The following is a 15,402-nucleotide window of genomic DNA, read 5'->3' as shown; positions in this document are numbered from 1 at the left end:
CCACACATTCATGGCTTTATGAATGGCCAGCAAAATTAGAGTCATCCTGATCTCTGAAGGGAGAATGTTCCAGAGGACAGGGCTATGGCAGAGAAAGCACATCTTCTGATTCCTACCTAGCAACATTCCTTGACTGAAGGGACCCATCCAGTGGTGGGATTCAACAGGTTTGCACCACTTTGGTGGAACCGGTTGTTAAATTGGTGGCTGGCCCCTCCCTTTTCCTTCCAGAAGTTCCCCCGTGGCCCGTTTTTGCTCCCAGGAGGCTGCAGGGAGGCCTACTAGACCCAAAACAGGGCATGTGGGGGGGGCGGTGTGCCTCCTGCGCCCTATTTTTGCTCCCAGGGGGGTGCAGGAGGCCAAGTGCAGCCTGTCACACCCCCTGGCCACACCCGCCATGGCCATTCCCACCCAGCCGGTCATTAGGGCAGAGAACCAGTTGTTAAATTATTTGAATCCCACTACTGGACCCATCACGTGCTGGACTGAATTGAATTGAAGAGATGGAAATGACGGGAAGAAGACATCCCTTAGATAATCTGACCCCAAGCCATGAAGTCTTTAAAGGTGCTAACTTAAAGTGACCAGATTTCAGCGATGGCAAAGTGGGACACCATTGACCGGGGGGGGGGGGCTGCGCATGCGCGCTGAGTCTTGCCACCTGCCTGAAGGAGGAGGAGCAGCTGCTGCTTCTCCGTTCTTCCAGGCAGGCTCGGCTCTCCTCGGCTCTCCTCTCCGCTCTTCTCTTCTCTTCCTCTTGGGAGAAGTCAAACGGCGTCTCTCCTCCCTCTCGCGCCCCCATCTCTGCCACTCCCCCTTCTCTGCCTCCTCCTCTTGCGTTGCCACCTCCCATTTTCAGAATGGGAGTGAAACAAAAAAAAAATCGGGACTTTTTGAAATTGCCGCGGATGCGGGACAAATTATTAAAAAGTGGGACTGTCCCGCCAAAAGCGGGACGTCTGGTCACTATATGCTAACTACCATTTTAAATTGCACCCAGAAACACACTGGCAGCCAATGCAGTTCACGGAGCAGTGGTGTTTACATGTTAACATTTTTTAAGCTCCACTTGACAGATTTTAAATATTATACCTTTTGTGTGAATAACGAACAAAGAAATTATAGTTGCTCAAGTACTGGTAAATAAAAAAGTTAAGTGCCACTTTTCATCAACTTTGTGATTTGAATGTATTTGCAATTGTATCTGTACTTTGTGATTAGAATTGTTTGCAATCATTGCGTGAGAAGCTTTTTCATTACCCATTCACAACCTCCAACAGGTGTGTGGCGTTGTTTTCCTCATACTGGCAGTTTCATACCTTGTTCATAGCAAGAAGAGGAATTGTGTAATTTTCATACATTTTCATATTATTGTTTTAGTATAAAATTAGTATAAAATTAGTACAATTAGGGCATAAGTTTTAATACTAAAAAGAGTATAGCACTAGTTCCTAAAGCTGCACATAGCATATAACAAATGCATGCCAAATGTGCTGAGTCACCCAAAGGTTGATTTCTTCTCACTTGCCTGTAGTCACTGATTTTTTTCCTTCCCTTCTATAGAACTTGCAATAGGCAGAATTGTTTGGAGGCTGACCTGAAGACGGTACATGCCTTGCTCAGAGACCTTGAAAAGTTCCTCAAGTGGATACAAGAAGCAGAAGCTACAGTTAATGTCCTTGCAGATGCATTGCAACGGGAACCCACTACTCCCGTCAGTGGTCCTGGAAGGGAACTGAAGAAGCAGATTGAGGTAAGAGGATGACTAATTCTATATGTGGGAATATTTTCTATGTTTTTTAGACTTAAAATGGTAAAATCCACTTTCGGCTGCTAAATAATCTTACTCAAGGATAACTATAAGATTAATGCAGAAGATAAAACTTGTCAGCACAAGATAAATATTTAGAGGACGGTCATTAAATGCCTGCTGAAAGAGAAGCAAGTGAGTTGTTGAAATTGAGTACCTGTCTCCTGAAAATGAACAGAGAGCAAATGTTTTATTATTGGATTGATAATGCTGTTTATAGTTGCTTCAAAGAAGCAATCTTTTTGTCTATTGGAGAAAGGGTTTATATGCGTGATTAGCCATGCAACAAATCCAGTGTTGGTGCCTTACGTATCTACCAGAACAATCATAAATTGAGATCTCCCTGAATGGCAACTTCCTAAGCAACCAACTTGCCCTGCTTTTCTTCTTGTCTGATCAGAAGGAAATAAGAGGCAGATTTTGCCCGGTGTGTTGCTATGAGTTACTTCCTTATACCGTATATACTCGAGTATAAGCCGAGTTTTTCAGCACATTTTTTGTGCTGAAAAACGTCCCCTCGGCTTATACTCGGGTCTATACGGCTTATACTCGAGTTTTGTTTTTTAAGCCCTCGGCATACTCGAGTATATAGGCTTATACTCGATTTTTTTTTTTTTTCTTTTTTTCACATTTTACCGGACTGAAGCCCTGCCGGTGCAGTGAGAGGGCGGGGCGGGGGAGCCGCCAGCCTTCTCAGCTGAGGGAGGGAGGGTTTCCCCAACCGGTAGGTGCCTCATTTCCCACCCTCGGCTTATACTCGAGTCCCCAGTTTACCCCAGTTTTTGGGGTAAAATTGGGGACCTCGGCTTATACTCGGATCGGCTTATATTCGAGTATATACGGTATCTGTTTATGTGGAAAGAATGATTGCAGTATGTTAGATTGACAGTAGGAAGGAAACTGTGCAGGGATGTCTTACTTGTTCTCAATAGATTTGGGTCTTGCACTTTTCTCTGTGTCACAGACACGTTGCCATTCACTCCAGTGAACAATCCTTGCTCTGCATCAGCTTTATATGAAGATTGACCAATGATGGGGCATGCTTGCAAAAGAAAGAGAAAGGAAAAAAAACCAAATAATGACTTTTCTTGCTCTTTATAAATAAGTATGGGTAAATCCACACTAACGAAACTAAAAGAGCAACTTTAAATGACTTCATCTGGTTCATTTTCATTCAGTCAGTTTCTTTTATATTTGTTTCTGAGCAAATTATTTATTTTGAAGATGCCTAATTATAATGCAGTTACCCCTTTATCAATTAACCTCTATGGATTACTCAGTTCATTGCTTCCTTTTACCCCCAATTGGGTGAAGTTTAAAGTTAGTTACTGAAATTTATTCAAATGCCACAACAAATCTGAATTTCCCATTCCTAGATGACCTTAAATGAATGAGTAATTTAGAATGTGCTCAATGTTGGTTCTGAATGTTTTTATGTTGAAAGTAATTACAAGACGGCTTTTGTGTTAAAATAATTACAAGATGGCTTTTCGTGTTAAAGCAGCCTTAAAATAATTCAAGGACAAATGTATTTTGAAGACCGTTTGGAAAACGAATGGGTGTATCTCAACATATGGTAACTTTTAATCATAGTTCATTGTGATTCCAACACTATAAAGTATTGGCAATAGTAGAACAAATTATTGTAATTCTATAAAAAGCTGTCACTCTATCTGATGAGTTTCATGATTGCTTAGCGATGCATTTGGGGAAGCTGAGGACACAGATATAACCATATTCATCTTGCTATCAATGTGCATTCTGTCTGGGGAAATCCATATTGGCTTTCAAGCTCTGTTAGCTGAATAATATAATTTAAGCATGCACAGTTTCCTGGAGATGTTCTTACATTAGAGAAAACTTTTATATGGAGGCCCTGTATTACATCATATAAACATTTAATAGTTGTTTTCATTCTGAAAACTTTAATACATGTATGCTTTCTCTATGAGTCATCTGATCTAGGGGTGAAATCCAGCCGGTTCTGACAGGTTCTGGAGAATCGGTAGCGGAAATTTTGAGCAGTTTGGAGAACCAGTAGTGGAAATTTTGAGTAGCTTGGAGAACCGGCAAATACCACCTTTGGTTGGCCCCAGAGTGGAGTGGGAATGGAAATTTTGCAATATCTTTCCCCCAGGAGAGAGGAGGAATTTGGGATTTTTCAGTATTCTTCCTCTGCCATGCCCACCAAGCCACACTCACCGAACCGGTAGTAAAAAAATTGGATTTCACCATTGATCTGATCCTAGAATCATCTGCTATAATGTAACATTGCAAATAAATTTCGACGAAATGCATATTTGATAGTCATGCCTGTGAAGTGGCCAACATTGAAAAGAACAGGCCTTCGATGGCCAGCAAAATTACATCTGGTTTTAGCAAGTGAAAACTTGTGAGTGATACAGTAAATGTGTAGAACTCATTGTGAAAACATTCCTTCATAGGGTTATGCCTAAGATATAGAGCATGGAGTTAGATACGTGATTGCTAGTTTTCAGACAATGTCTATTGTTTGGAAAGGACATTTTTAAGAAACATTCTGGAGGCCATCCTTCCTGGTAGTTTCACAAAGAAATAGTTTTCTTTTTGTTGCTCCTATAAGCTTTTATCTTCTGATACAATTATAATTTCTCTTTCGCAGGGCTGTTTAAATGCACAGCCTCCTCAGGGTTTGGACTGAATACTATTTTTTTCAGGTGGCTGATCATGGATGTCAGTGTCCACAATTCCATTAGTAAAAATTCCCAAGCACAATTCTCACATTGCCTGGATTAGTAATGGAGGAAAAGGGGAGCCCCTTCAGGAGTTTTTAATATATTTTTTAAAGCAAGAGCATACAAAAAGACATGAATAGCTCAGTGAACAATACCAGTTCCTTAAAAATGGGATTGATTGAGGCAATGCAATCAATATGTAATCAAAATAAAGCTTGATAACTTGACACTTTGTCATTCCTGGAAAATATCATTTCTGTCATTTTTATTAGTTCGCTGTGTTCCTTCTTCAGTCATGCACATTTTGAACCAATATACATTATATAGCTATTTACCAGGCATTCCTGACTAACTGCTGTTGAAGATGAATGAGTTCGTATCTCAAAGAACAAAGGACATTCTCCGTTCAAATCTAACTGAGATCACCCAACAGAGAGAGTACATTTGAAGTCTCTCTCCTTGAATAAATACAATCTGAGATGGGTTTGAGCTTTGGACTAGTCACTAGACGTATAACCAAATTCTTCTCTTCTGATAAAAAACATTAGGAGTGTGTGTGTATGTGCTAGTGAGGGAGGGAGGGAGATTTACTCCATGATGCATTATATCATTTGCATGCATTTTGATTTCTTCAGCAAGGAAGGGGTTTCTGTTGAACATTGAAGTCTGTTTTGCATTTTTTTCCTAAGTGTTTCATAATAATAATAATAAAAAAATCAGGAGCAATCCAATATAAATTAAATGTCAGGATTATATAGGAGAATTATTGCTATTTTCCTGAATTGGGTTACTAATGCTGTGTGTTTCACATTTTCTTTTTTATGTTATGGACACATTTAATTTTAGTCTTTTGAAGTATGAATGAATGAGGTGTTTGAACTGGTATGCAGTTATTTTCTGTCAGTTATCACTCTATCTAGTCTTTCGTTTCATATGGATTATTTTTAGCTGTTTGAGCAATGTCCATTTGCATTATACAATGAACTGCATGTAATCAGATAATTTTGTCTGAAGAGGCTCCAGTGTGTTTATAATGAATTATACATGTAAAAGAACAAACAACACACTGCTCATTATGTCCTGTCCTTAAGAAAAGTATTTGATTGATGGGATTTTTAACTTCAGAATTTGTTATGCATTTTTCAAGGAAGAAAATTAATAATTATTTTTGTTCCACTGCCTGTGATAAGGCTACTTTATTTGGTTATACCTTCATTAAGGTGAAAATATAAATGGTAAAATCTCTCAGGCTATTTATTATTTAACTTTATGTTTGTGAAAGAATACTTCATAAGTCCCATAATACACATCTGTGTATTATGAATGACAATTCAAAGCACTGGAACGGATGAACACACATGCCTCTTTGCGATTATTAGACTTATATTTTGCTTTTTGACAGGAAGGTCAGGTGGCATACAGTATGTCCTCTTTTCCAGAGGATAGACTTTTCTTGGTTCTACTACACCTTGGCGTCTTTAGCAAACAGAAAAAAAGCATGATTATAACATTTGGAGGGAAGGCTTAAAATCTTTCACAGATCTTATTTCCTGGTTATTTCCATCTAGTTACTTAGAGAACTTGAAAGCAAAACATTGTAACAGCTTTGTTAGGGGTTAACCTATGGCACGCAGTGCCCTCTCTGTGAGCAACGAGCCATCATTCCAGTTCAGCTCCACTGCACATGTGCGCGTGCCTTCTGCCGACCAATTGGTAATCTGGTCTCTGCTGCACATGCGGTTGGGGAGGGCATGTGCGGGGGGGGTGTGAGTGCACATGCCTGGGGGTGGGGCGTATGCAGGGGGGTCAGGGTGCATACGGGGACCATGTGCATCTGCACAGGGGCAGGGCGCATGTACGGGGCCTGCGCACGTATTGCATTTTGGGGGTTTGGATGCGTGAGCACACATTCATGCACACAAGCGCACTTTGGGCACTTGGTCCAGAAAAGGTTAGCCATCACTGACCTAGGAGATGCGACTGATGCTTTCATCTGTGTGTCCTAGATGAACTTTGAATAAGGGAACTGTGCCTAGCGGAATCCAGGTTTCTATCCATCTATCAAAGAAAAAAAAAATGCTGACTAAAAATTCCAAAGATGGCATTGAAATTGTATTTTTGGTTGCATGTACTAAAGAAATTTAAACTGGACCTTACTGAAATGGTTTATTTAAGCCCAAAGTGATAAGAGTGTCAAAATGGACTGTTTGGATTACATGTTAAAAGCATTATATTTAAAACAAAACAAAACAAAACAGCTGAAAGGGTTAGCATGTAGCAGACCTGAGGATGGCAGAATGAAGTAGAATATTCATATACTAATGAAAAACAACTAAATTAAAATTAGTAAAGGAGTTACTATATACTCTCAAAAACATTCTTGCCACGTGTTAGAGAAAAAACATTCTATTTTAAGGAGATTGGCGATACAGTAAAAAACATTGATTCCTAGCATCAGAAAACACATAAACCACCTGGACAAAGTATAGGCAAGCAGATTCCTGTCCTAAGAAAGCTTAGGAAGCAAATTCTTTTTCTAAGTTAATTAGAGGCCTGGAAAAAAGTGTTAGGGTGGCTAATCATTTCTGAAAAAACCAACTCCACTACAACTGTAATCCATACGTGTTGTCAGTAAAATAGTCAATGTTACTGACACCCTTGTTTAATCTATAATCTTAAACAGTGTCCTGTGGGAAGATACGCAGAAAGAAAATACTTGCATAGTACCTTTGTGTGTATTTCCTTATAATATTCTCTTAGGAGGTAAGCATTGTTATAGATAGCTCAGAAAAGGATAAGAAATGTTAAGTGAAGAAAATAAGGCATGAAGTAAGACAAAGAAATACAAAGACATCTAGTTTACTCTGGCACCCTTGGCTATAGCTCTCCATACCTTTCTATCCTTGCAAACCAGAAATGATAATTGTTTCTGTACAGTATAATATTCAGTCATTCACTCCATTTTCCCTGTCAGACACCATAGAGAAGGATGATCTGATAATAGTAAAATGTATATACTATCTGACTCCCAGTGACAATAATTCTTGTTGCATCATACAATCTAACATCTGCTGCAAATCATTCAGGTTCTTATCCAATAATATTTCCTAAAACGATATTTTCTAAAAACAATATGCACATTCATATGCTCTAACACAATTTCATACACATTTGTTCATACATTCATTGAACCTCTCACATTCTTGATCATCTACTTATTGAGTATGGAGCTATCCACAGAGCATTTTAGGTATTATTCTGTTTACTTCCATCATATATTTCTCATTCAGCAACCAACCTTCAGCACCATATTTGCTCTGAAAACACCATAATTCATCCCTGCATTTTCTCTAAATTGAGAAATAAGAAATACATTTCCTCACATTCATGCATTCCATACTGCACTTCCAAACTTAGAAAACTAATGAAAAATGTAACCTCTGGTGGCTCAGCAGACTAAGCCTGTCTGTTATTAACACAGCTGCTTGCAATTACTGCAAGTTCAAGTCCCACCAGGCCCAAGGTTGACTCAGCCTTCCATCCTTTATAAGGTAGGTAAAATGAGGACCCAGATTGTTGGGGGCAATAAAAAGTTGACTTTGTATACAATATACAAATGGATGAAGACTATTGCTTAACACAGTGTAAGCCGCCCTGAGTCTTCGGAGAAGGGCGGGATATAAATTCAAAAAAACAAAAACAACAAATTTATGTAATTAGAAGCATTGGGACTTACTGTAAACATTTAAATATTGACTAAATCAGAATTTCACCAATTTAATAAAAGAAACCATAGTACCTAAAAGCTATCCATGATCAGTGGAAGAATCATTTAGTATCATATTTGTTATTTGGTGGAAAATAGGAACAATAACTTAAAAAAAAGAAAAGGGAAGTAAAAATACTTATTTGGGTTTGAAATTTAATTGGTTTTGGCGACATTGAGGTTTCCGTGGTAAAATATTGTCAATTGTTACCCGCACAACTTAAGGTCTGAAAATCCCCTACAAGCCCTCTTTGCTTCCAACATGGCTATAAGAAAATTGTAAAAGATGTTTACTTTCAACAGCTTATTTAACTATGTGGTTGGTTAAAAAAACTGTGGTTTTAATGGTTTGGGAAGCAAGCCAATTGAATATTGCTTTCTAATATTGGCTTATTTCTGCAATCTATAGTTCTAGTTCACATTAACAATAGCTCATTGAAAATGGAAACAAATAGTTCTGACATCTTCCACAGGGCTTCAAGGAATTTAGTTTTAAGTTTGAATGCTGTCAGAATAAAGGGCAAGATGTAGAAGTTAATTTTAAAAGTGGTCATTATGAAATTGTGTTGAAAGTAGCAACTAGAATAATGGATAGTTAAGGATTTGCTTTACTTGGGCTTTTTCTTTGCCACACCTCAAGGGTAGGGGCTATTTTCTCTTCCCCTTTTTTATTCTAGCCATTCTGTGCCTCCATTTTGAATATCCCAGTATTTTGTATGCTATTATCAATTGAAATCAGATTGTTAACCAATGCAGTCTGTCTCCATTCTTTTTCCTTCCACCTAAGCTAATCAATAACTTTATATCTTTCAGCATCTGAATCACACTGTTAAAATAAGACACAATGTATTCTAACATTCTACGTTCAGTATATATAGCAAGCTGATTTCATTGTCAGGCATTTTTTGTGCTACAAACAAGATCATGTTTACAAGTCCTTGGAAAATTTTGGTAATTTTAATGCACTAGGAAGTTGGAAGCAAGGACAGCATCATAGAGACATATTTATGTATACATGCATACATGAAAATATTACTTCTTACATACATGATTTTCATTTTCATTTGAATAAGACTGGGAATTCTAGGGCGAGAATAAAAAGCAATTCATGGATCAGTCATTTCCATGAAATGGCTAATCAGCAGATTCTAATTACTGACACATATTTATATTTGATCATAATATAGTATACAAAATTCTAGTTAAGGCCTTTTCATAGTTCACCATCTTGTGGGTCACTATCAGGAGTAAACTTTTTTTTACTTACAATATCCTATTTTGGGAATGGCTTTTTCAAAGATGTTTTAAGTGGTAAAGTTAACCTTTACAATTGATCTGCTTGCACTTATTTGGTGTTGCTTGATGCATATTGATTGCTTTGTTGTTGTTTTCCTGATGTCAGATGATTTTGTTGTCTTTTTTTAATTTTTTGATTTTCTAATATTATAAGATTTTTATTATTGGCTTGGATACTTCTGTAGAAAAATGAGTCATACACTCTTAAATGTATAGTGTAACATTGTTTTATATTCCTAGAGAAGCTTTACAAATTAGGTTTTTTTTACTCTAACATACACCGAGACCTCTATGCATAGAGTCAAGAAACTAGGTTCTAAATATTCAATGTAGTATATCAAAGCTTTCATTGATTTTGCTAATGGCTGTAAATTGGTTAGATGTACAAGAATCTTTGAAGTTCTACTATGCATAAGGCATAGATCTCATCTTTTTGCATAAATGGATCCCATTAAATTGTTAGTGTCAAGCAACCACAATTGGCTATCTTTATAGCTTGTGACTTTTCTATTCTTATGTCTCAGCCAATCAATATATGGAGGGTCTAATCCAGTGGTGGGATTCAAATAATTTAACAACCGGTTCTCTGCCCTAATGATTTCTTCCAACAACCAGTTCACCAAACTGTTCAGAAAGTTAACAACCGGTTCTCCCGAAGTGGTGCGAACTGGCTGAATCCCACCACTGGTCTAATCACATGCAAAAAAACACGCACCTATGTTTTGGCTGCTGGCCTTGGGTGAGCCATTTAACTTCCTTGGGTTTTTGAGCAGTTGATGGAGTGAAGTATTAATCTGCTCAGCATCCAGATGCATAAATTGATTGCTATTTTTAACACAATTGGATTATCACATGGAAATCAGAAAAGCAAAAACCAATGTTAAATATAAAATATTTTTTCCCTAAATATCTAAGCCATTTGGTATTTGAAGCATTGAAAGGTGGTCATAATTTTGGGCTTCTCTCAATTACTTCCATTCATGATTTTCCAAAAAGAAAGGAACATACTGTACATTCAACAAAGCAGACACACCACACAGACACAACCACACAAAACATAAGAACGGTATGGTAGTAGCAAATAGGAAGAACCATGAGTGGCTTCTGACCCTTGAAAAGTTCATGTAATCCCTGCCTGTGTCTTGTGATTTCAGCTTATTCTTTGTGCTAATATTGTATATCATAGAATATGCCATGCAATTTTGCTACTGTTCCAAATCAGGCTTTATAAGTTGGCCTTATTAGGAATTGTTTCGAGTATAACGGAGGTTCTAGAATTAGTGGCTAAAATTAGATTCTTTACACATAATAATCAAGTCTATTTATGCTTGAATTCCCACATATGTTGTCTGGTATGGGTCTCCCTTTCTTGACTATCACACGGGCCAATTTTGCTCATCCTAGTCCTCTGTGGAATATACTTGCTTACTGGTTTTGAATGAACAATAAGTAGGTGATATGTTCAGAAAGATGTTGTGCTAGACGAGTTATTTGCTTCAGTGATCTAGTTCTTTCTAAAGCACAGAGATAAAATAAGATGAAACTTGCTGCCCGATTGTCAGAAACCAAGATTCCTATTGAAGTTCTATATGTCTTGATGATCTGTCCCATCTTTCATAAGTCAAAGTAACATATTAGGGTTACTTCTCTTACTCTCTTGGGTACTGGCCTGATTACACTTAGATTGATGATGCTTAAGCTATTTTACAGCATCCTCTGCCTTTTTTAAAAACATGATGTAACATGTGATAGCATTTGCCACAATGGGAGTATGTTTTGCTGCTAAACTCACATTGTCTCTCGCAGCAAGCGAGCTTTAATGATACTACTTGTCAGAGTTTGTTACCAAGATTTAAAACACTGAAGATCCTGACCATGGAGGAGACAAGAAGGTAGAGTAAATCAATATATGTAAAACCAATTTTAAGAAAATTAAAATCAAATCTTTCTGTCTCTTGCTCAGTGGAGAAGCCCTAGTAGGAGATTTCACCAGAACTATGGTACTTCTGCATGTAGCATCCTTCTTCTGGGAGCTCTCCAGGCAAATTAGCTTAGGAGAGTTTTTACAAGATAGGGTTCTGCCCCTGCAGCTCTTCCTTTTGTGGACAATAATCTAGCTTTTGGAAAGCAGCCACTATGTGATTTATTGTCTTTTAATGTATGGCTGCTATAATTAGGGCAGGTATCCCTCTGTTCTTATAAGATTTAGAGCAGGCTGTGTGATTCACTTGCTCCGCAGCTCTGGCAGAGCTGCTTTCAGTGTGAGGGTGACAGCATCTTCCTCCGGAGTGAGGGAAGGAATGCCATTCCCTGTTTTTCTATGAAGCCAAGAGGAGAACTATTATGATGATGTCAGAGCAGGCTTCCCGGAGGAATTGTGCTTCATCTCTGCAGCTCTACCTCGTCAATTAATCAACGTTTGCTGGTATGTAGTTCTCCACTTCGAAGCAGGCATCTCTCTCTGATCAACAACTTCTCTCTTTCTGGAACTGCTAAACAAATCCAGCCTTTGAGGATGCAGGCAGGCTTTGCTTTTTGTGTATATTTGGCTCTCTAGAAGAAGGTATACTTTTAGCATGATGCTTTTTGCCTATGTCTTTGAGTCTGTCCCTTGGAAAAGCTGTTTTGGAAGCGAGCATGCTCAGAAAGCTGGCAAATCATTGTCCAGCGACCGAGAGAAAATGCTGGGTGCTCTTCATTTATAATGCAAATTCTGAGGTGCCTTCAGAAGTGTGGCAAACTTAAAATGATGGCGGTGGTGAGAACATCACTGCAGAAAGTTGTGGTATTGCTACATCGCTTGCAGAGAATGGCAGTTTCATCACCACGTTATCAAAAGCTTTGCAAGGTGAGTCAAAACTAAAAAGTAGGACTGCTAATTCCGTTACAAGTACACATTGTTTGGGAATTTTGATAGAAATATATTTTTCCAAACAGGTCTAATGCCAGTCATTTTTGTATATACTTACTCCAATTATAGAGCTGTATATAGCTAGTTTCTCACTTTTCTTTTTTTAAAGTCATAGGTATTGTTGGAAGTTCTCCGATGTGCAAAGTTAGCTTAAATGCTTAATCTTGTCTAACCAGTCTTTTTCATAGTGAAGTAATATGTTGTGGAAGTTAATGCCTTAGAAAAAAGTATCTGCCATTTGCAGATTTACAACTAAACCTTAATTTATCATAGGATTTTTCTGTTAGCATTTTTACCTTTTTCCTGTTTGAATTTTCTATTAGAAAGTTACAAATAAGGCATGACTTCTCATGCCAAAGAAACCAGTGGTGGCCCAGAGCTTTTGACAGTAACTTTTATTGCTCTTAACAGAATTTTTATTTTCCTTTTTGGAGTGTTAAAATTGCTGTTTCACAAACTCCACTATTGTGGGGCTTTGATTTTGTAGAAGTGGTTTTTGGAATGTGGAAAATTAACTTAGTGATCTTCAACTGTATCATTAAGTTCACTAACTTCAAATTTGAAATTGTGCACTAAAAGTCATGTTTAAACCAGAATTGGAGTGGGAAAAAGCAGGTCAACAAGGTGCTTCTGGAAGGTTATTGGAAAATTAAAGTAGTCTTTTAAAAAACTAAACAAAAGAAAATTTTGGGATCATTATTGGAACAAACATGAATTAATTATAAATATCAGAGTAGAAAAACATTTGATTGTGTGGGTTAGAACTTGTGAAATTCTTATTTTTGGATTTAATCTTTACTAGCATCTTCAGTGTGAAACAATGATTTATTGTGAATAATGATTTTCTATCATTACATATGTATGAACAGAATGGAAATGTGTTAGAATCTTGGATGATAGCCCACTTTTATTTTCATTACTTCAGGGACATATGGCAGAAAGATTCAGAAGTTATGCAGTAAATCAGACTATTCTATTACAGATGCAACTTTTCAAGAATGATTGTTTGGCATTTTTGCATTTTTCAATTACAAAAACAATTGTAATATGAAACTGCCAACTCTCCTGAGCAAAGGTCAGATCTTATGTGCACAGAAATAGTGTATGGTATAGCTCTGTTAAATCCTACAAATTAAGTAAAAAGTTGCTGTAAACATTAAAATTTAATATAGTTTTTCCTTATATAAAGAACATGAATCTTTCATCCTAAGGAGGAAAGTTAATTCAGAATATTTTATTTTTGGAATGGAATGCTATGAAAGCTTACAGTGAAATATGTCACTTGCTAATGGAATATTTAAAGGTTGCACATTGGAAATGGAATTCCACTTGTGTTTGTCACCTAGAAATGTATACAGCATGGAGCAGTTAATTGGATATATAAATCTTGTTTGAAATTATTAGTTTCTAAGGGAGAAAGAGTAGTACTTTGAATTGCATGAGGTTGTTTTCATCTGGCCTTTAAAGTATTTTAAGTTGCTTGTAAATTTCTCTCCGGTGCCATTGAGTAAATAGGTTGCAATCTTCCACCAGGTGTCAGTGTAAGGCAATAATAGATAATTATATTCATCACTTAATGGTCTCACAAAATACTCTCAAAGAATGCAGTGTGGATTGCAAATGTAAAAACTATTATCAAAGAAGTAATGAAGTGAAACCGTCCTTGTGCTCATTTTATTATTACTAGATTGTAAAAAATCAAAATGAAACAAAATGAAAACCTGATATGCTGCCCGTGAACATGTGCATCAAAAATGCTCTTTATTTTGGTCCTTATTTTAACTCTGTTCTTCAGTGTGTTTGGAGTGTTGTTTTGTACATTAACACTGTTTTTAGTAGTAAGTAGTAAGACTTTTAATGGGTTGGTATGCAAAACAAGAGAGGGTTTGGGATTTAAATTTATTTTAAAATTGTACATTTAAACCGTAATGCAATCTTTAGAAATAAGACTGAAAGAAACTGCTTATAAATGTGGCATATTAAATATAAAATATTGTAAGTCTAATATAGTTCATAAGTAAGTTTTAAAAAATAAAATTGATAATAGTTCATAAGTAAGTTTAAAAAATGTAAATGGTCTCTTATGTAATTTAATGGTTGAATGACATTGATAAATATATTTTCTAGATTAGGTCTAATGATATGCCCCTAAAAGTGAACCTGCACAGAAAATAAGCTTCCATCAGTATGAATTATTTTCTTTTAAGGAATAGGAAAACATTTTTACAGACTATTCCGCTTTGTGACATTCCAACCCAATACTTTCCATGCTCTTCTAGAAGGTTATTCAATATGTGAGAGAGTTGGATATAATCCATCGTCAGTATTGACCTGAAAAAGGTTTCTAGATAATGAAGAAGGGGAACCACATTTCTTTGGCTATGGTGTTCCCATCAGCTTTTTTGATATGAATGTATGAGATCTCTTCAGAGGAAGTATAATGTTCTTCTCCAAATCCACTTTCTGTGGCAATCTGACAATTTTTGCAAGGACCAAACAATTCTCACTTACTGGTTGTCGCTCAGATGATCAGTATGTATAGGCAAGAAACACTGGTTTTCTTCTTACAGCGGACTGTAGAATATTAAAGCAATGGGCTTCAGGAATAATCAGAAGCTCTCAGGATAAAAAGGCTTCCTTTACTTTACTTCCCTCTCTTTAACAACTTTCCAACAGATGTAGAGGGTTCCTCTTATAAATCAAAATTCCACAACTTTTCAGAGTTCTTTTGTATCCTGATCTAATTTTAGAATATCGCAGATTATTGTGTGATCCAAAACTGCAAATGTTATAACATATAACAATATTAGGAAAGGCAGTTACAAAACATACATGGAATGGAAAAAAATGAAAATATATTTAGAACTACCGGTATGTAGAACTATAAAATATATTTATAAGGGCA

At 36.8% G+C, this 15,402-nt stretch overlaps 1 protein-coding gene across 4 annotated transcripts in view; it reads left to right on the top strand.

The window, feature by feature from the left end:
• Positions 1 to 15,402, top strand: part of UTRN (utrophin) — a 429,397-nt gene that overhangs the window by 185,116 nt on the left and 228,879 nt on the right. For all 4 annotated transcript variants that reach the window (XM_058170259.1, XM_058170253.1, XM_058170245.1 and 1 more), the window contains exon 52: positions 1,564 to 1,753. In XM_058170259.1, coding sequence (XP_058026242.1) covers positions 1,564 to 1,753 — 190 coding nt within the window. The remainder of the gene's footprint in view (positions 1 to 1,563; positions 1,754 to 15,402) is intronic.

The sequence above is a fragment of the Ahaetulla prasina genome, chromosome 1 (genome assembly GCF_028640845.1).
Source record: "Ahaetulla prasina isolate Xishuangbanna chromosome 1, ASM2864084v1, whole genome shotgun sequence".
Taxonomy (NCBI): Eukaryota; Metazoa; Chordata; class Lepidosauria; order Squamata; family Colubridae; genus Ahaetulla; species Ahaetulla prasina.
The sequence above is the reverse complement of the archived record's forward strand: the minus strand, read 5'-3'. Positions and strand labels throughout refer to the sequence as shown.